The sequence below is a fragment of the Myxocyprinus asiaticus genome, chromosome 46 (assembly GCF_019703515.2).
Source record: "Myxocyprinus asiaticus isolate MX2 ecotype Aquarium Trade chromosome 46, UBuf_Myxa_2, whole genome shotgun sequence".
In the NCBI taxonomy this organism is placed as follows: domain Eukaryota; kingdom Metazoa; phylum Chordata; class Actinopteri; order Cypriniformes; family Catostomidae; genus Myxocyprinus; species Myxocyprinus asiaticus.
In genome coordinates this window covers 30,551,456-30,573,627 of record NC_059389.1, presented here as the reverse complement: position 1 = coordinate 30,573,627, position 22,172 = coordinate 30,551,456, and the positions used below count along the sequence as shown (strand labels likewise).

General features: G+C 36.1%; 1 protein-coding gene across 1 annotated transcript in view; it reads left to right on the top strand.

Annotated features, from left to right (window-relative positions):
* Positions 1-22,172, top strand: part of LOC127435778 (tripartite motif-containing protein 44-like) — a 40,933-nt gene that overhangs the window by 5,510 nt on the left and 13,251 nt on the right. Inside the window, exons 2-3 of the mRNA XM_051689475.1 lie at positions 12,509-13,037; positions 19,146-19,223. Coding sequence (XP_051545435.1) covers positions 12,564-13,037; positions 19,146-19,223 — 552 coding nt within the window. The 5' untranslated portion in view covers positions 12,509-12,563. The remainder of the gene's footprint in view (positions 1-12,508; positions 13,038-19,145; positions 19,224-22,172) is intronic.

The following is a 22,172-nucleotide window of genomic DNA, read 5'->3' as shown; positions in this document are numbered from 1 at the left end:
CGTTTTTTTTTTTTTTTGCTTCCTAAGTGCATAGAAAGTCATTGTGCACTAAAATATTTACGTGTCACTACAATTAAAGTGTAATTAACAAAATTATAGAAGTATATAATGATGATTCATGAGTTTTCACTGCAAAACAACCCAAAAAATACCGCAAATTGCATCGCAAAATTTGAGAAAAGCTGCAGCAAATTCAGTCATTTTGGGCTGCAGAAATTAGGAAAAAGTGCTGCGAAATCCTGGTAGGACTGATTTGTCTCATTTAGCAGATAGCAAAACTACATTAAATACAACGTTAATTAGATATCATCGGCGCATAACTTATGTCGAATTTAAAAGGCACAGTTAAGCTTTGGTTAACAAAGCTTTGATTGTGACCAAAGTCTATAGTAGTTAATTCTCTCTCTCTCTCTCTATCTATCTATCTCTCTCTCTCTCTGTTCTAATTTACCACAAATCCACATCATAGCCTATCTGCTTCAATCCATCCTTTCAGAGCCTGTCCATTTACTGTTAGCTAACAGCTACAAGCGCGTGCAGAAGCAGCCTCTCCCAGGTCCTACTGCCTGCTGGATAAGAAGTTTAAGATGCGTGGGAATGGTTGACAGAAAAAATAAATCACAGAGAAAATATATTAACTGATATATTGATTTATTTAGGGGGGGCTAATGAATATTTTAAAATAGGCCTAGCGATGTCCCTGCTCCTCAGGTTGCCCCAGGGGGATTGTCCCTGTAATAAGTGTACTACCAGTTGCTTTGAATTAAAGTTAAAACCTGCTAAATGACTACATAGTGCCATAGATACTGCTATTTAAGGGCTTCAGCCAGAGACTATTTATCAGAGAGTGACCACTTCTATTAAAATAAACGGGAGAAACTGGAACGATCAATGGATATGGAAAAGGAAGTCTCGCATTTTCGATAAAGACATTGCCTTTCAGTCAACTCGAGAACGCGCATGTGCATTAGCTAGACAAGCCAGAAAATTGCATTGTTTAGCGTAATCTAAGGTGAATAATCACAATTTATGATACCAGTGTTGCAGATTTCACTGCTGATTTGAAACATGTTCTTTGATCATAATCTTGACAAACCGTTTTTGTAAATTTTGGTATTTCCCCATTCTAGTAGATAGGAGCTGCACTCGTATTCTGCTTGTTTACTTATTACTTAGAAAAATAGCTGCCCAGCCTGCCTGAGAGCATTCCAAAGATGTCCGCTAAGTGGACTGACTTGCCAAAAAGACTTTGGCTGAGTTCGGAATGGCATACTACTCATACTACTTCTGCCATATGTATCTATGGCAAAAATAGAATGAGTAGTATCAGGCCCGGTGTTCTGACAACCTGTGCTACATACTCAGGATGTGCTACCAGCAGTAAAAGCAGTGATATGTAAAGTTAAAACATGGGTAGCACATGTCGGGAGGCACAGGAGAACCTGTCGGTATATACTACTACAGCATGAAATGTGTTAAAAACCTAGGTAGCACATCTTGTAAGGCAGATAATACCTATCAGGATGTGCTACCAGCATAACTATCAGATAATGTAATATGGTGTGAGACTGCCCAAACCCTAACCCCAACCCTAAAACTGTGCGAATATAGCGTTGGTAGCACATCCTGATAGGTAGCATATATTTTCAGGACACCGGCTCCTGCCAGCTGATACAGTATTTTTACCAGTGAAACTAAACTTGAGTAAAATAATTTAGGTAAATATACAGGAATTTAGATGGATGGATGGAAGTAATACCACCAAGGATGTCAGCACCAAGGATTATTTTCATGGCAAAAACAGAGTAGTTTAAAGTGCAATGACAAACAATAAACAACAAACTACCACAGCACTGTAAAAAGATAGATGTAAATAAAAAGATATAAGATGCGAGGTGAAGACAGCATCTCTCAGCGGCACTGAACTTTCAAAAGGGAAACAGAAGCACGCATTTCACAAAACACACCTGAATTCAAGCCATGATGGCGTACTGTACCATCAGCTAATATTGGCTGGGATGGTGCTTTAAAATGCAGGTCCAGTATTTTGCTAACAACTGCAGTGCAGCGCAGTGGAGAGCTGAGGTAGAGGAAGACGGAATACATGTAATGGGATTACGTATTTAAAATACAAAATATTTAGTCCTTTCAGATGGAAAACATGTATACATATAAATGATGCGATTCCAAGGTGTATTTGAACAGTGGTGAAACACTTTCTTATGATGTGTTACATTCATACGAGCAGACAGAGAAGTAAGTTTGAAGTAAGTTTGGAGCAGAAGAAATAGAAATAAACCTTGTGTAAATTGTCAGCTTCACGCTAAGCTAAAATGCTATTTCTAGCCATTTTACATGCACATGTTACCAGACACGATCATATTTTTTTATCAAGAAAATTCACATTAGATCATAATTTCTTTTTTCTAGTAAGACCTTTGATATTAGGGCAAAAATCGTATTCTTGATAATAATTTTTGTATTGTTTTCCTGTAAAAATATCTAAAAATCCTTAAAACAAGATCAGTTTGATTTATCTTGTTTTAGAAACAACACTGCATAAGATATTTAGGTTTTTCAGAGAATGTATTTTTAACATGTGTATTTTGTCATACTGTACTGGCAGAGTTTTAATAATCAAAAAATCTACCAGTGCTGAAGAAGTAATCCAAAGTATTTAGAATATGTTACTGACCTTGAGTAATCTAACGGAATATGTTACAAATTACATTTTACAGCATGTATTCTGTAATCGGTAGTGGAATACATTTCAAAAGTAACCCTCCCAACACTGCCTATGATTATTAATAATTAACATATACTGTAGGTGCGCGACGGTGCGCGACAGTGCAGCCAGACTGCTCCTGTCTGTACCTTTAACAGTGGTTCTCAACTGGTTTTGCTTCAGGACACAGATTTTACATTGGAAAACAAGTGGCGACCCACCATAGTAAAAACTTAACCTGTATTTAATGTATCCTGGGTCGCATTTCTACAGGAAGTTTTCGCTCCACCTTTTAAAAATTGAAGAGCATATTTACTTATATGAGCCCATTATATCCCGTTTGTTTCCTAATTTCAAACATAATTCAAACAGAACATACATATTACACAGGAGGAAAGACTCCTCATTACCATGGTTAGGTCAGTGTAGCTAGTCTTAAATAATACTACTAATAATAACAAATTATAGTATTTATGAAAAAATAAGTACAAGCTGAAACACATCTTGAAACTTTAACTACAACTGCCACTGTTGATATAAAATGAGGTCTAATAGATTCTACCTTTAGATTATTTCATATGAAACTATATACTGTCAAAATATAACAGTTACTTTTACTCATGTAAAATCGTTTTGTAATCAATTTTGTAAAGGTGATGATGCATAATGGAAAATTTTTTTTTGCATATAACACAGTGTTGCTCTTTTCCTCTTCATTGCTGTTTGGCATGTCAGGGCTGCCTACTGTTTGAGAGGTTCGACTTGACTTCCTCTGTAATGCTTTAAACTAGAAAAGTCTCACTAGAATTGAAATTGGTCACGCTCCGCAATATCGAGGGAAGCCCGGCTGTTGCACATGCGTGCCAGAGAGAAGAGTATATCATGATCGCCAGCTGGTTCCGTTACACTCGTGCGAAAGTGCAGATGAGAAGCCTTTAGCTGATTGCGAGATTAAAATTAAACTGACAATCAATATATGATAACCAATAAAACTGAAACCATAGAATTACCCCTGCTTACTGCTAAATTTGGGTATGTTTTTTCATGTCATACATTGCCGATAGATAGAAATATATAAGATATTTCTACAGTTTCTATAATACATTCAAGGTATAGAAGGAGTGAGTGAAAAAGGTAAAGTGTTAGAGCATGCCGTTTCGGGTATGTTGTTGCAAGTGAGAAAGCCTTTTTTAAGCATTATCAAACTATCAATATTTTATAAGTCAACTTTACGAATGATTGGTGTTCAAATCCTGTGAAAATCTGTGGACATTTCTGTGGAGTTTTGCCCGCACAGATTTTCCAGTGGGCCTTCTATTAGGTACTGTAGTTTAGAGCCTGACCGATATGGGATTTTTGAGACCGATACCGATTTTAGAGGGGGAAAATTCACTGATTACCGATATGGTGGCCGATATAGTTAATTTTTGAGCTGGAATGAAAACAGACCTGTTCTATGTGGATTGTTCACCGATTTTGCACCGATATGACTATGTAAAGGTACTCAGAAGGCTGCTTTCTTAAACAAATATTTTTATCAAAGAATATTTGACATTATTATTATTATACATTGTCAACAAATTCTAGAAATGAACACTGAGAAAATAAAGAATAAATAAAAATACAATAAATAGCTTAAACATCAGTACTGTATGTTCAGTATCAATCAGTTGCTGACCATTTAAAAAATAAATTCAAATAAAATAAATAGCTAAATAAACATCAGTACTGTATTTACATTTACATTTATGCATTTGGCAGACGCTTTTATCCAAAGCGACTTACAGTGCACTTATTACAGGGACAATCCCCCCGGAGCAACCTGGAGTTAAGTGCCTTGCTCAAGGACACAATGGTGGTACTGTATGTTTAGTATCAGTCAAATGCTGACCATTAAAATAAAGAATAAATTCAAATAAAATAAATAGCTAAATAAACATCAGTACAGTATGTTTAGTATCAGTCAAATGCTGACCATTAAAATAAAGAATAAATTCAAATAAAATAAATAGCTAAATAAACATCAGTACAGTATGTTTAGTATCAGTCAAATGCTGACCATTAAAATAAAGAATAAATCAAAATACAATAAATAGCTAAATAAACATCAGTACTGTATGTTTAGTATCAGTCAAATGCTGACCATTTAAAAAAATAATAAATAAAAATACAATAAATAGCTAAATAAACATCAGTACTGTATGTTTAGTATCAGTCAATTGCTGACCATTAAAATAAAGAATAAGTACAAATACAATAAATAGCTAAATAAACATCAGTACTATATGTTTAGTATCAGTCAAATGCTGACTATTTTAATACTGCCAGTCAATTAGGGGCAGGTTGTAAAACAAGAAGCATTTACACCTGCCGAGACAAGAGATAAACAGTGGCAGCGGTGTTACACCGTATTCTGCTATACAAGTTCAGAGGAAAATTTCAACGGTGGAAAACCAGACTTTTAAATATTACATTTTATAAATGCAATGACTGGAATTGTTCAGTTGAAGGGGGTAGCAAACTGCAAATCCTGAACAAAACAGTTTGGTGAATCCATGTTTACACATTAACTTCCACTCAGCTGACAAGCAATGAAAGTAGCTACATAGTTAGCTAGTTAGCTATGAGCTTGTTGTCACGGAGAGTAAAAGACGGATGTTGTTTATTTACATTCCAGCATTGCGTCTCACCAACTAACAACGTAGCGTGAAATCAACACTCAACAGACATAATCCACCACTGCACCGTTGTCTGCTGAGCTGCAAAAAGATGCTCTGTTGTTTACCTTTCAATCTGCTACATTACTGACTGCACTGACAAACTATAGCTGGCTAACATAACAAACAGATGTGATAAACATGAGTGAAATGGTTGTCAGGGACAGGGTTAACATTATATTAGTTATATTGAAAAGGGAAAATGATGGGTTCATTTTTTATTAACTTTCCAGTATGTATTTCACAAACTAGTTAGCAACTTACCGAGAAGACACTGCTTAACTCTGCCCTGTCTGCAGAGCCACCGTCAGTTCAGAATCAGCTCTGTAAACAATGGAGTCGGAGCACGCTCTGCTAGACAAACTACATTATGACACCAATTCTAAAGCATTGTTTTCTGCATTATATTTTCTGAAAAGTTTTCATATCTGCACATATCGGTAAACATATACGCCGATACCGATATATCAGTCGGGCACTACTGTAGTTGACACTTTAAGGTGTGTTTTTCAACTACAGTGGTTCAAGCTGTAGGAATGCCGAGGTGACTAAAGAAATTTTAAAGGAATAGTTCGCCCAAAAATTAAAGATTTCTCATTATTTACTCATCCTCATGCCATCCCAGATGTGTATGACTTTCTTTCTTCTGCAGAACACAAATGAAGATTTTTAGAAGAATATCTCAGCTCTGTAGTTCCATACAATGCATGAATGGTGATCAGGGGGCGTATTACAGAAAGATCCTAACTTTAGAATCTTATCTGTTTGGTAACCATGGCAATTTCAGTTAGGATCTCATTTAGGACAAAAGTGCATTATCTTTACTTGATTTAGGATTCTTATCTTACAAAATCGTATCTTATCTCTAGTTAGGATTTGCTTCTGTAATATGAATTTTGGGAAATTCCTAACTTGACTGATCAGATCTTAACTTAAGACTTAAGAAGTTTTCTGTGATACACCCCTAGAACTTCAGCATAAAAGTAATTCATAAGACTCCAGTGTTTAAATCCATATCTTCAGAAGCTATATAATAATATAAACAGGTCAATATTTTTTTTTTTTCATCATAAATGTCCACTTTCACTTTCACATTCTTCTTCTTTTGTTTTTTGGCAATTCGCATTCTTCGTGCATATTGCCACCTACTGGTCAGGGCTGGTCAAAGGTGGAGATTTATATATATAAAAAAAAGGACTTCAAAATCATTGCGTTTCTCACCCACACCTATCATATCGATTCAGAAGATGTGGATTCAACCACTGGAGTCTTATGGGTTACCTTTATTCTGCCTTTATGTGAAGATTCAAAGTTCTGGTCACCATTCACTTGCGTTGTATAGACCTACAGAGCTGAGATGATCTTCAAAAAATCTTTGTTTGTGTTCTGCAGAAGACAGAAAGTCATACACATCTGGGATGGCATGAGGGTGAGTAAATGATGAGAAAATTTAAATTTTTGGCTGAACTATCCCTTTAACAGCAAAATGGAAATCCCTTTAACAGCAAGATTAAATAAAACTGTGCATTTCTTGTCTGTTACCACCTTCTGCTACTTATACCCACAATGGAAATAAGCACAGTTAGAATAGCTAGTAATGTGTAAAGAGCATTGTTTAGAACCGTATTATGACCTTATTGTAATGCAATATGTAGCACTCAAATGTTTAATCTTAATATTAGTTACACAGTTGAATTAAACTAGACATGGATTGAAAAGGAAATGTTTAATAACAGTAAAGTCTTACAAGGTTACATCAGATGGTTACAAATTTAGATATGATAGTTACAAATTAGAAATATAGAAATTAAACCAGTATGAGTGAAAGACAATGGAAGATAGAAAGAGGGAGAAAGGGTAGAAAGAGAGAGAGAAGAGCCAGGTGGTGAAGAAGAGAGGAAGAGGAAAAGAGCAAAGAGCCCTGAGCATAAGTCACAATACTGTTTTATCCTTTCCTTGTCCTTGTGATCACAAGCAGACCAGAGACATTTAAACTGACCAATCGGCATACAGGGGTGTAACTACACATTTGTCAAGGGGTATGCAACATCAATGAAAATCAATAATATTTATTCTCCATCCGAAAAGAAAGAAGAGGCTTAGTTGTTCAACATAATTGATTCTGAAGCAAGCCTCTCAATCAGACATTTCTTTGCCCGATTTCACATTTTGGATTTAGTCAATAATTGATCCAGGTGTTATTTAATAAGTTATTATTTAATAGGTAATTTATTCACACTACATCCAATGGTTTCTCATGGCATGTCTGGCAGCAAGACAGCAACAGGCTAAGGTAGGAAAGCGCAGCAGCATTAGTAATGTTTAGAGCCCAATTATAGTTTGAGCTTGGCAGAGGTTAACAACTTTTTTTTTAACAAGCTTTCCCTACGTTTCTCTCTAAATGTAAAACAATTGAATGGCCATTCCCAAACATACGGTGACTTTTTGCATAACCGTGACAGAAAAAATACTCAAAAATGAACTGAAAATTAATGTTAGCTAGCTATCTGTACCCCAAGGCAATGTTAAATGTCGGTTGACTTCAAGCCTTCCTTCAAGATTTATAGTGATAAAATTATAAATGAAGTTTACCAATCTCATTTTTGATCTTCCTTTTTCTGTTCTAAGCCAGAACGCATTCCTCCTCTGACCATTTTTGTCATGTGATAGCAGTGTTTCCCCTAGGATTTTTTTCAGCAGCAGTGCTGTTGTGCATGCATCCATGAGCATGCAAAGCCAGGCCCGTATTTTAGTCTGTCACATCAGGGTTTATTTGTGTCCTTAAAGGCCGGTTGAAAATGTGGCACCAGCACCTGCTTTGGTAGCACTCATGCAATTATCAATAATATTGCATATTTTGTGCATTGAGATGCACATTTGACAGTAAAGCTTTGATTTTGAGGTTGGGATGCAGATGAAAATTATGATATTAATGACAGTAACATCTGTGAAATAAATGAACACCTAATTTTTGTACATTTAAATATTCTGACAGCGTGACTAAGTTCTCCTTTATAGATTCCTTTCATCAGGCTCTTACTGATTAAACTACAGTCATTTTCCTAACAATCAGAGAGCATTACGAGAGAACACATTTTATACAGATGGAAAACTGATAGCTTGGTCCATAATAATTATGAAAATATACCATATTTCCTCCATAATATCCAAAGTTTTAACAATGATATTTGTAATATGACCATGGTAACCATAGGTAAAACCAACCTCACTACAGTGGTTAGTTACTATGGTTTCTGTATAAAGAACTATGGCATTTTTGTAATGAAAAACAGTAGCCTAAATACATTTAGAAACTTTTTCTGCCAGACCTATCATAGTTAATACAGTTAGTGTTACTACAGTAAATCCATGGTAAATGTTTGTGAGCATTGTGATGTGAGGATTGAAAAGCCTTCTAATTTACGTTTTCTCCTGTTTTCTCTGTCAGTGCTGTTTAGAATGTGGGGGCTGTTTGTTTTAAACTAGTTTCATCACTGAGACATAAGAGTTTAGCAACAGAAAATTCTGTAATGCATTCAAACAGATTTTGCAATCCCCGCTGCGCATCTCACTGTTTCACAAGTGCATTTATAATAGTCTGTGCTGTTGAAACCAGTCCGCGAATTACCGCACCTGCTCTGCGCTCGTGGTGCTCTATCTATTGAGTTGTGTTAATAAATGGTCCGTGTAGCGTGGTTTCATTCTGCTTTTAAAGTGAGCAAAATGCAGGGCCTGGGTAGCTCAGCAAGCAAAGACACTTACTACCACACCTGGTAGAAAACATATGGTTAAGATGACAGGGGAAGGCTCATTAATATTCACGAGGAAAGCGCTAACTGATTGGTCAGTGAGATGTTCCAATCCCCCGCCATCCTACGTTTCAGAAATTAGCTCGTGGGCAACATGAAATCAAGTGAGTTTGACGTGTGTTATGCGGTGACGCCACTCACTGAGTACGTGTGTGTATGTGGTTGGGTCTTTTTCACAGTGTATAAAGTGCACAGCTGACTGGGGCTGGTAAGCGTTACATTGCGTCAAGAATATTAAAGAACCTTGTGAAAATGAATAGTGGCGCTCATATTTCAACGGTGCTGCGCTGCTGCAAAATGCATATAGGGGAAACACTGGACAGTCAGAGCAATGTCTGTAGACAGTGGGTGAGTGGTAGCCATGTAGTCATCTCTTGATAAAATAAAAAAATATGCATATTTGAACCCATTTAAAATGCTAATGAATTTAAATACAATTCATTAAGAGGTAAATAAAAATCTGTCCTTTCATTGTGGTTTAAATTTGTGCTTTTGGTTATTTTAGGCTTTTTCAAGAGATTTAAAAAGTATGATTTTGGTGCCCTCCCTCGTGTGGCACCCCATATGCATTTCATACAGTATGTTGCATACCCCATTTTTGCGCCCCTGTCAGCAGACCACCTTTAACCCCCACTGTTTTCAAGATGCTACTATTTGCAGAGCCCCAGAACACAAACACCTCAAATAATAGGTTGATAGTTCACTGTGTCTTAGAATGCAAGAGGACAGTTTTCACAAAGAAATAAGGGTTGTAATACAGAAATTAATTTCTTCGTCAAGATTCAATCCTACAACACATAAATACGTTTGGAAATGTCCAGCAAAAGTCACAGTAGATGTCACAGAATGTCACATCATAAACTTCATCTAAACTATTTTAAACAGCACTTTGCTAATTCCTTTGTAATTATGCATTCAGTTTTATCATCAGATAGAGTATTAATTGAGAGACTACATGGAATATTTGTACTTTGTACTTTTAAAAGGTGATTAAAATAGTGCAAAACTTAAAATGGTGACCAGTCACAAAACCCAAAATAGACATTTTGCCTAATGCATTCACTTAAATTTTAACTAAAAATCTTGATTTATGGGTATTTTTTCAACTTCTATTTCATGTCACAAGTGTTGGTTTTTATTAAAAATGAATACATTTCAACTTTTTTTCTTTTTGTTAAATAAAGGTCACATTAAAACTAACAAAACCTATTACCATGCCTTACAATGCATCATTTATTTTTGGTACTTTTTAAATGTCATTTATGTCTAGATTCTACAGTTTTAGCCTTGTTCCAGACTTTCAATATTAAACTATGAAAATTTCATTATAAAAATAAAAATTATTACATGTTTAAAACTATGATAATCTAAACAAAGAGTGAAATATACAAACCATTTCAATATTTATGGTGTGAAAATTATTTCTATACATTTTTAAATAAAATAAAAAAAATCAAAGGTTAGTGTACTTGTTAACCAAGTCAACAAAAGTGTTAGTGAAGACAAAAGCATGCTAGAAATGAAATATGAGACAAGTGATGTTTGAAAAAAATAAAGAAAATTCAAGGTAAATTATGAACAGTGCCAAATTATGCAAAAAGTGTAAAAAAAAAAAATATTATTTAATAGAGTGAAGCTGTGCCAGCTCACCTTTTCAGCCACCTTGGTTCCGGAAGTATTTTTCCCATTAATTTTTTCCACAGGCTTTTCATAGAATCCTTCATAAAAGAGTTCTAAACCATGAACCAAACCAACCAGCTCAGAGGTGAACCACAACATCACAAACTTTGATTTAAAGCAAAAAAGTATTTGAAAATCACACAAAAAAGACAAAGGTACAAGACTGTGTAGCCTACAATGCCATCTTTCACAAGGGCACGAACTACAATCCCATGAAGCATTGCAAATCATGTAATCTAATAAAAAATGATGGAAATATATGCAACTTTATTTTTTTTATTATAAGTATAGAAACAATAGATTTTAAGTTTACAGCAATATATAATGATATATACAAATATATATGTAGTTTGAGGGTGTAGGAAGACTGACTCGATTTTGTCATTCACAGTGCATCATGGAATTGGTCATTGCTCAACTTGTTTGGTGGACATTGTTTGTGATCGAGTCGGTCTCCCTACACCCTCAAACTACATACTATATATGTGTATATATCTGAATATTTTTCTGTAAACTTAAAATATATTGTCTCTCTGATTGGTGGATCTTTTTTTGCTGGATTATGGGGAGTGCAGTTTTTCACCAGGAAAATGTTGCTATTAAACATGATTTTTAAACAGTGAGATTGAAATAACGCAGATTGATGGTTTCAACAAAGGCCATTGTACCACTGATGAACAACCTCGGAGCTCACAGTAGGTCAGTCTTTAAAGGTTTATAAGCTATCATTGAAAATCAGTTTGTCTATGGAATCAATGAATGGGATTTTGACTTCCTGAACCAGAGTTTGCGCTCTATTGTGTATATGTAGGATACAAAAAATGTTAGCTATGAAATTAGCCTTCGCAAGACAAAGGAGATTTTATTTAAAAAACGCTTAAAATTTTAATTTCCACATTTATTTTCCACAGTATTCTAAACACAATTTTCATTTTAAAACACAATACAGAATTTGAGATAAGCTGGAAATGACATGTGGTGGGAATTTATAAAACTTGTACATACACATACATAAAACTTGTTTGGCACATGTACATACACAAGCGGACATTGTTACTAGACAAATTACATAAACTAGTGAGAAAACAGGATTTTACTTTCTAGAAATTCACAGTGTTAAAGGTGGCAAAAGTTGAAGAAACACCCATCTATCCAGATTTTATGTTCCAAATCCTTGTCTGCTGACTATGGTATGGCACCCATTGAAGCGTTACTACAAAAAGACAGCAATATTGCTGTGGCTCTTACAAACAACATCTCTTTTAAATAGAAAATAAGGCTTTGGCTTTATAGTTTTACACTTGTTCTCGTCTTCTGACTTGACAGACTTCTGAATGTTTCCGGTAATGTGAGCCATCTTTCTCACTTGCTGCTCATAGAAAGAAGTTAAGCTAAGCAAGGGTACAACAGTGATTTTTGAGGATGTTTTACTGTATAGCTGACTGAAGCATTCACTTTTTGCAGTAGTTTTCTCTTAGTTATGATGTTTGTATGACAAATTGATTATGTTTCTCATTTGTAAGTCACTTTGGAAAAAAGTGTCTGATAAATGACTTAATGTTAATGTCCACTTTTAGGCTCTTTCAAAACCACCATCCTTGTGGCCTGTACCCCACCCTCTCTCACTCTGTCATGGATGCATCAGGGGGATGCTGGAACAGCTGTCTGAATGAGGAGGATCTGCCTGAGATGGATGGCACGTGTGATGCTTGTGAACCGGATGAGCCTCAGCCAGCAGCTCAGGTTTGCACGCACTGTCGCTTCGCCTTCTGTATCAGCCATGCAAACAAACATTCACAAAGCACTGGTCACCAGCTACAGCCGTACTGTCCCCCAGACCCTGAGTTAGACCCTCAGCCGCTGACAGAGAGTCAGGGGTCTGAAATTGGAGCAGAGCGAGCAGAAGCTGTCGGCGGTGAGGACAATCAACTGAAGGGGAAACGAGACACGGTGACGGTGGAGAGGCTTAAGTGTAAGCAGCACGGACAGGAGGGCTCACTCTACTGTAAACATGATGAGCGGATCATTTGTGTGGTGTGTGCAGTACAGGGAGAACACCGAGAACATGAGATCATCACTCTCAAAGATGCTTACCTGTGGCAGAAAGTCAGTCAACATACATACACATACAAACAATACACATACACAAATTAACAAACAAATATACAGGTCATTGGTTGTCCAAAGTGAAAAAAATGAGAGATCTTTTAAAAACCTAGTTCGAAGTGTCAAGTTTATAGAAATGTAATCTTTGTGTCCATGTTGGTTTCATAAATGTTTTGAAAAACATTTGTAGCATTTGCTAAAAAAAAGAAAAAAAAAGATTTAATGACTTGAATGTCAATATCAAGTGGTGTATCCAGGGCCGTAGCTAGTGGAGTGAAAGGTGGTAATGATTCTAGGGGCCCAAAAGTCCAGGGGGCCCCATAACAAATTCTAAACTGTATTTTGTAATAGGAAAGGGGCCCAGATTACCTTGCTACGGCTCTGGGTGGAACCATCAAGTAATAAAATACTTGCACACGTGAGTGTTAGGGATGTAAAAAATTCTGAAATCATATGGTACAATAAGATGCTCTCGATTTGACAGTGTATCTTTTGATTCATATATAAATGCATAACTTGTAGTGTTAATAGAAGTGTTTAAAATCAAGTAATGGTACTGTAACAGCATAAGGACGGGCAACAGTCAACATAAAGGTTTAATGATATAAATGAACTTAAAACAACATAAAACATAAACGAACAGACACACATACAATTCTGCCACTGATTCAGCACTGGCCGTGCACCATCATGGCCCGGCCACGCCCTCCTCCTCATCACAGCCACATTAAGAGCGGCGAAACAGTCCCCTCCCTAGAAAGGCAGTGCTATGCGCTCCCAGGAGGACAAAACAGCTAGTCTTGTAGCCCTTTTCCACAAACATGGTTCCGGGGCTGGTTCCTGGGCCAGTGCAAATTCTCAAACCGTTCTGTGTGCTTCCACCGCAGAAAAAGTGGTTCCGCACCAGCCCCTTTAAGCTCTTTAAGCAGGAACCGACTAGTGGAGGGTGGGATAATAAAACAACAGTTTGGCTAGCTACCATTTGCAGCAAGGAGTACTTTAGTTTATACCTAATAAAGAGACCAGTATGAACAATAATGACCAGGAGTCAAAGTTGAAGTTTCAATCAATAGAGAGAGTTTACTGAAGAAGTTCTCCACATTTTCAAAGGCAAACAACAGAAATAGAAAATGAGTTGAGGATCTAACCTCAAACTAACTCAGATTACCCAAACAACAGTAATTATAGGCATAATCAAATTAATTGACATCATCTCTAACAACTACAGGGTTCTGATAGGTGAACAGTATAGATCATTCTAGAAATGTCCAAACATGGTGTTCAGTTGCTTTATGCATATGCATCATCAGATAAGGGTCAGAGGTGAATAATAAATTGAGAGTGCTCATTTCTGCAGTTCCTCTGGCTAAGTCACATGACTCGCAAAACACCAAACAATTCCTACAATGACATCATTAGACAGAAAATCTTTCCCCAAGGTTGAGTCGAGCCTCACTGGAACACAGGCCTTATCCAGCTAGAACAAACATGACGAGAAAACAATATGTAAAAATGCAACAAGTTTGGGCAGAAATATACCTTTAGTGATACATTCTAAGAATGCATTTGTGTCAGTAAAAACATGTGGTACAATAATGACCTAAAACTTAGACACAATAAAACTCTTGCTTAATTTGATAAAATGATAAATGAATTAATTACAACTCACATGTACACTACCGGTCAAAAGTTTTGAAACACTCATTCTTTATTATAATCTTTTTTTCACATTTTAGAATAATAGTAAAGTCATCAAAACTATGGAATAACATAAATGGAACTATGGGAATTATGTTGTGACTAAACAAAATCCAAAAGAAATCAAAACTGTGTTATATTTTAGCATCTTCATAGTAGTCACCCTTTGCCTAGAATTTGCAGACATGTACTCTTGACATTTTCTCAACCAACTTCTTGAGGTATCACCCTGGGATGCTTTTTAAACAGTACTGAAGGAGTTCCCATCTATGTTGGGCACTTATTGGCTGCTTTTCTTTATTATTTGGTACAAGCCATCAATTTCAAAAACTTTTTTTTAAATTAATTTTTAGTTTTGTAATGAAATAAATGAATATGTTGGCACAATTATATTTTTGTTTACAAAACTAATTTCAAACATTTAAGCATATGCCTTCAGATCAAAAGATTTTTAAGATCATGAGAAAAATTTCAGTCAAGTGTTTCAGAAGTTTTGACCGGTAGTGTATATTCGCTCTCCGGGAGCTGGGCTAAATGAGTAAGCATTGTTACGGCATTCCTGAAATTGGGAGATGTCAAGCAGAGGCACTGAGTTTGAAGGCAGGCCTTAAAATACATCCACAGGTACACCTCCAATTAGCTAATTAGCATATCAGAAGCTAACTGGGTAATTGCCTAAATGCTTGACATGCTTTTCCAGAAAAATAAAGGCACAGTTAACTTAGTGCATGTAAACTTCTTATCCACTGGAATTGTGATATAGTCAATTAAAAGTGAAACAGTCTGTCTGTAAACAGTTGTTGGAAAAATTACTCGTCATGCACAAAGTAGATGTCCTAAACGATTTTCTTTTTTTTTTGAAAATCAATTGAAATGTTTTTATATATGAAATAACCATATACTGCCTATTTTTGGATAATACATCCTGTTATATAATTTTTTTATTTTTTTATTTGGAACTTGACAATAGTCCAAGTAAACAAAAACCCCACTCAACTTGGTTTTAAATCATTCCATAATGCTTAATTTCACATTATGCCACATTTCAGTCTGATATGTTGTTGGCCATTATTGTTGTTGTTGTTATTATTATTATTATTATTATTATTATAAAAAACTTTCCTCAAGAAACGTAAGATCTTCCCAAAGCAATGCAACAAAGAAAATAAGTTAAAACAAAATCTAATAAAAATAAACACTTGCGGAATATATCAAGATTTATGTAAACACTTCTTGCAGAAAATAAATATTAAATGAATATAAACACTTGCAAAAATATTACTGAATTAATGCATTTACATTAGATTTATTAATTTAGCAGACCCTTTTATCCAAAGCGACTTTCAAAATGAAGAAACATTCTCAGCAGCCTGCAGAGTGCATCTTTTGGCTTTCATAATATGATTTTGCGTGCTTCATTTGAGGAGGTAAAACAAATTACCTTGTATTACGAGTTATTATCATCATGTGACAGTTTGCAGATTACATTTTTACTGCTCTGTGTTGGTTTTTGTGAACCTACACCACAGATGTTGCACCGGTTTTAATAATAAGCTCCTCTTCATTTCTTGACTTGTCTGGGAGTTGTCCTGTTCTGTGGAGATTTTTTTCAGGGTTTCTCCTGAAATGATTGAGTAGCATGAATGATCCCACTCTGCACTCTCAGGTAAATATCGGGAAGCCTTCTGGACTTGCGCGCACTTGTGTGCTCGAGATAGCGTACGTGACACGCACATGAAACATAGATGCGCGTGTCAGATGAGAAGCATATTAAGTGCTTATGAAGCAACAAACGCAAAATGAATGTCATTAAATGTGCAGTGGTGGCCGCCAAATTTAAAACAAAATGATCTCAGTCTCGCATGAAGCCCTCCCCATTGATAGATAAGCTAGGGCTGCACAATTAATAGAAAAAGTAATCGCGATTACGATTACAGCTTCCAAGATTAGGTAATCGTGAAAACTGACGATTACAGCCTTTAATTTAAGCCTGCTCTTGTTGCGTTTAATGAGAGCTTTTGCGAGAGTACAGAACTCTGGAGCGTACAATTTAATAAAAATTGAATAACAGTTTAGTTTTGTCATGTTAATAAGTTAGCCAATGTGAATTTGAATAAATTAGCAACAAAGTAATTTAGCTTAACTGTTCTAAGCTTGTTTTGGAGGTGTAGCCAACAGAAAGAATATGGCATAAATGGCATATTTCAAGTATCACCGTCATTATCATCATGTCTGCTCTCATTAGATGCATTTGCCCCACAGCTGTTATTGGTAGATTTAACATTTTCACCAATCACACAAACTTTGATCGCAAATGGTCGTTTTTAATTTTCAAAGTGCAACCGGTGAGGCCAAATAAATCTAACGATGATCTTACATGAACAAGATCACCATTGAAGATCTAAGGGAATGAATGTGTAGTTTTTGATTTTATGCCACTTTTCTCTGGCTTTAGAGGTGTGTTAAAATTGAGGATGTGTATTTATCAACCTGTTACATGTCACACAGGCATATTAAATCAAGTAAAAATTGGTTCTGTCAATAGTTCTGAAAACATCTACATATATTTCTTATATACCATAGTTATCCCTTTAAAATAACGTTTGTTAGGCCTAACATTAACAAACATTATTTAATGCTTAAAAGATGCTATAAAAAAAACTGGAGCGCAGCTCATATCCAGCATTAAAATCTACTAAAACCACACGATTGCATACTTTGTGACATCACAGTCATTTAATCTTTTAATCAGAATGAATAATCATATCAAGGGCAATAATCAACTATTTAGATTTTTGTCATAATCGTGCAGCCCTAAGATAACCCCACGCTGCGCACATGGATATTTACATTTTGCAATATACTCAATATAGCAAAATCTCTATCGATTGACACTTTATATATTGTCATATTACCCAGCCCTATGCACCATATTTGTTTCTGGGCGGGTTAAGTAGTCCTGTAAAACTACTATGTAGCTTGGTTCTCAAGTCAGTGGAAAAGTGGGCCGGTTTGCAATAGTCTCCAGATTCCACTGGCCGAAAAAATTGAAAAAACATAGCAGCTGCACGTTAGCCTCATTGCTGCATTAATAGACAGCCTCTCCCAGCTGACACTGAGCGCATTTACTTGCAAAGTAGTGGTCAACCAATATATCACTGGGGCGATAAATCGGTCGATATTTGGTATTTTTCAAATATCTGATAAATATGCAGATTAATTTTGGCTGATTAATTTAGCAAGCCACGATGGCACTGATAATCACTCATTTGCATGTGAAAGAGCCGTCTGAGGCATGCAAACGACCAGTCACAGTTTGTTTTGTTGTTATGTGCCATCCTGTTACAACAATAATAGACTGGCATGCAACACAGTCTCATTTAAACTGTACCACTGGCTCAGGAGACGCAGCCAAACTTCTGATGTTAAGTGCTTGCGCCCTTATTCTTCAGTGCCCTATAACTTTTAGCTGTCTTGTCCAATGACAAAAAGGCAAATAGTACTAAAACATTTATCATATACCATCTACAAATATGCAGATTGGATATCTTTCAAAGATTTAATTCACAAACCTAACAAAACTTGAGCAAATCCAGCAATTTCTTTCTGTGAAGTGCATATTCCTGTGGAGCACTCATAGAGCTTTCTCTGAAACATGCAGTATATCAGCCTGGATCAAAACTGTGTCCCTCTAACTCACGAATTCTGCATTACTGTCAGTCCGTGACAAAAGCAGGCAGTGATCCGGGCCTGGAAGTGGTAAGTTGCTGTCGCTGGATCTGCACAAGAGAGCAACTTTAATGTCAAAGCATTTCAAGTGCGCTAAATGGCTGCTATTAATGTCATATTTAGGGCAGAACAACTAATCAAAATAAAAACAAAATCACAATATCACGATTATTAAACCACAAGGGCTGCAGTGCACCTCACTGACCTCTGCCTGAATCATCTTGATCATAGAATTGTCTGCACTCTCATAAAGTGGAATGTGTTCCTTGGCACAACTGCCTTTGACTTGCTCACTGGGGGTGCAAAGACAAATAATGTTTTTAAGGCATAATCACCTTGCTAATCACCATAATCACGTTTTCATCTAACAGCACAATGAAAACTTTAAGACATCACAGACATTACTGATTAATTTTCTGATACAGTATAATTTTCTGTAAAGCTGCTTTGAAACGACGTGTGTTGTGAAAAGCGTGTATTGTACTGTGCTCACAAGGCAATAGGAAATATCCTATTGGTCTCATATGGATGTCGCTGGAAACATAAGGCCAGCAACCTCCTAGCATTAATTTTAAAAAATATTGTTTTGCTATAAGAATGTCAATTGAAATACTTCTTGTCTTCTAAGAAAGTGAACAATAATTCAGAATCACTCTTTCTGAATGTGTCTTTGTGTTTCAGAGCAAAGAAGGCATTGACCTACTGGAACACACTCAAGAAATAGCCGAGAAGATCAAGGCCAAATGGACCAGCCCGGATGTGAGTAAATGATTTGAACCAAACCTGAATCCAGGGCTAATTAATGTGGATTACAGTTTGCTGGGCCCTGCCAGTCATCAGACGGGGTGGGGGTGGGGGTTTGTTACTCTAAGACCATGTGCTACACAGACGGGTTTCGCCATTGCGCACCATCTCTGTGTTTACATCAGCGTCTCCTGCTGAATGTGTTTACATACGCATCCTCACACAAACATCTACAGGGGAGAAAAGGGTGGCCACCCCCTGGGAGTTTGGGGCCCCACAGCAGGTAAGCTCGTGCCTTAATGTGGCCCTGAATCCAGTTGCTTGTCATATACACCTATACTGCTCTTTCTAACTGTGCACTGATTCTTGACACATAGGACAACATTTGTCCCACAACTTTACCTGCCATTAGTTTTTAAAATGGCAACATTTAACGTTTCACTTTAATCAGAGATGATCACAGACTTTTCTGAAAAATCGTATAAGATTTTTCTCTTTATTTTATTACAGTTATGATATTACATTATCACCCACTACCACTTAACCCTCCTGTCCTCATATTGCGAGACAAACTTCTGACGAAAGGTCTATTCACACTGAATCCTTAAAAAAATGAAAAGAAAAACTATTTCACCCCTGTACAGTAGGTGGCTCTGTTGCTGTTCTACAACATTCATACCTGTCTCGCACCTTCAGCTGTTAGAGATTAATAGAGTGAACGCTGTTAAAGCATTCATTTACCTAATTTGGCTAAATTGATTCATTATGTTCTTTCCATGGTGTTGATGCATTTTGAGGAGTATATTATCTGTTTTTTTATGTGAGTGAGTGCGGTTGCATATGTTTTTGCACATGTATTTTGCTACGAATATTCCAAACAGGCTCCCGAACCCAGCTTCTATTTTTATAATCCCTGGATTAATGCCTGGATAATATTGTACAAAGTAAAGTGATATAAATATAAGTGGAATAATGGACATTAAGAATAACAGTATAGTACAAAATAGGATGCATAATATTAAAAATTATATTTAAAAGAACACTGGCTCACAGTCTTTATTTAGATTATTGTAATTCTTTGTTATATTATCCTTGCAATAAAAATAGTAGTGAGGTTCTGCCAATCATTTGTCTAAAGTAAAACATTGAATGTAATGAATCCTTTTATGGGATATTTTACTATGAGCTTAGTGCAAACCAATTGCCGAACCTCGCTGCTATTTTTAATGCAATTAGAATATAACAGTTATATAGCTTACATATTAAATAATGTACAGTACTGTGCAAAAGTTTTAGGCACTTGTGAAAATGTTGCATAGTGAGGATGTCTTCAAAAATAATGACATAAATAATTTTCATTTATCACTGTCATACAAAGTCCAGTAAACATAAAAAAGCTAAAATCAATATTTGTTGTGACCACCTTTGCCTTTAAAACAGCACCAATTCTCCTAGGTACACCTGGACACAGTTTTTCTTGGTTGTTGGCAGATAGGATGTTCCAAGCTTCTTGGAGAATTCGCCACAGTTCTTCTATCTATTTAGACTGTCTCAGTTGCTTCTGTCTCTTTATGTAAACTCAGACTGACTCAATGTTCAGTGGGGGCCATGACATCTGTTGCAGGGCTCACTGTTCTTCTGTTCTAATATTTTCTATTTGCAAAAGTTTGGGACTAACATTTATATTTCCTATTGACACACTAAAGCTGAAGATATAAATAACCATCTTAAGACAAATGCTTTTGTGAAACATCTGATGTGCCTAAGACTTTTGCACAGTACTGTACATTAAGACAAAAAAACATAAGCAGACTTTCAAAAACATAATGAGTTTATGTATGCGATATAGTCCGATGAAAAAAAAAATTGGACCACTCTCTATAAAAAAAAACCTTTGGATTGACGATTTGACGGACCTGGAATGAATAGCGGCATCGGAATCCATTGTTTCCATTCAAAAGCTCATGCGGAACAAACAACTGCACTGAAAAAATTTGGTTCGAACTGGACTTAACTCAGTACTTCATATAGTTAAAATATACATTCACTGAGCACTTTATTAGGAACACTATCATTCTAATAAAGTTCCCGACATGGTCTTCTGTGGTTGTAGTCCATCCACCTCAAGGTTCGATGTGTTGTGAATTCTGAGATGATATTCTGCTCACTACAATTGTACAGAGCGGTTATCCGAGTTACCGTAGCCTTTCTGTGAGCTCGAACCAGTCTGGCCATTCTCCGTTGAGCTCTCTCATCAACAAGGCGATTCTGTCCATAGAACTGTCGCTCACTGGATTTTTTGTTTTGTTTTTGGCACTATTCCGAGTAAACTTTAGAGACTTTTGTGCATGAAAATGCCAGGAGATTAGCAGTTATAGAAATACTCAAACCAGCCCATCTGGCACCAACAATCATGCCATGGTCGAAATCATTGGGGAAAACATTTTGTCCCCATTCCGTTGGTTGATGTGAACATTAACTGAAGCTCCTGACATGTATGTGAATGGTTTAATGCATTGCACTGCTGCCACACAATTGGCTGATTAGATAATCGCATGAATAAGTAGGTGTACAAATGTTCCTAATAAAGTGCTCAGTGAGTGTACATTAAACCTAAAAAAAACATAAATATAAAAATGTATCTTAAAAAAAAAAAAGATAACTATGTCCTCATGAAGAAAGTCTGAGGTTAATGTAAATATATACAGTTGTGCTCAAAAGTTTGCATACCCATGGAGAACTGGTAATATATGTACCATTTTTAAAGAAAACATGAGTGAGCAGGCAAAACACATTTCTTTTATTTCTTATGACATTCATATTCAACTGTAGGTTATAACAGAATGGCACAATCATAAAACAAAACATGGCAACAAAGAAAAAATTTGAAATGACCCCTGTTTAAAAGTCTGCATACCCTTAGTTCTTAATACTGTGTATTGCCCCCTTTAGCATCAATGACAG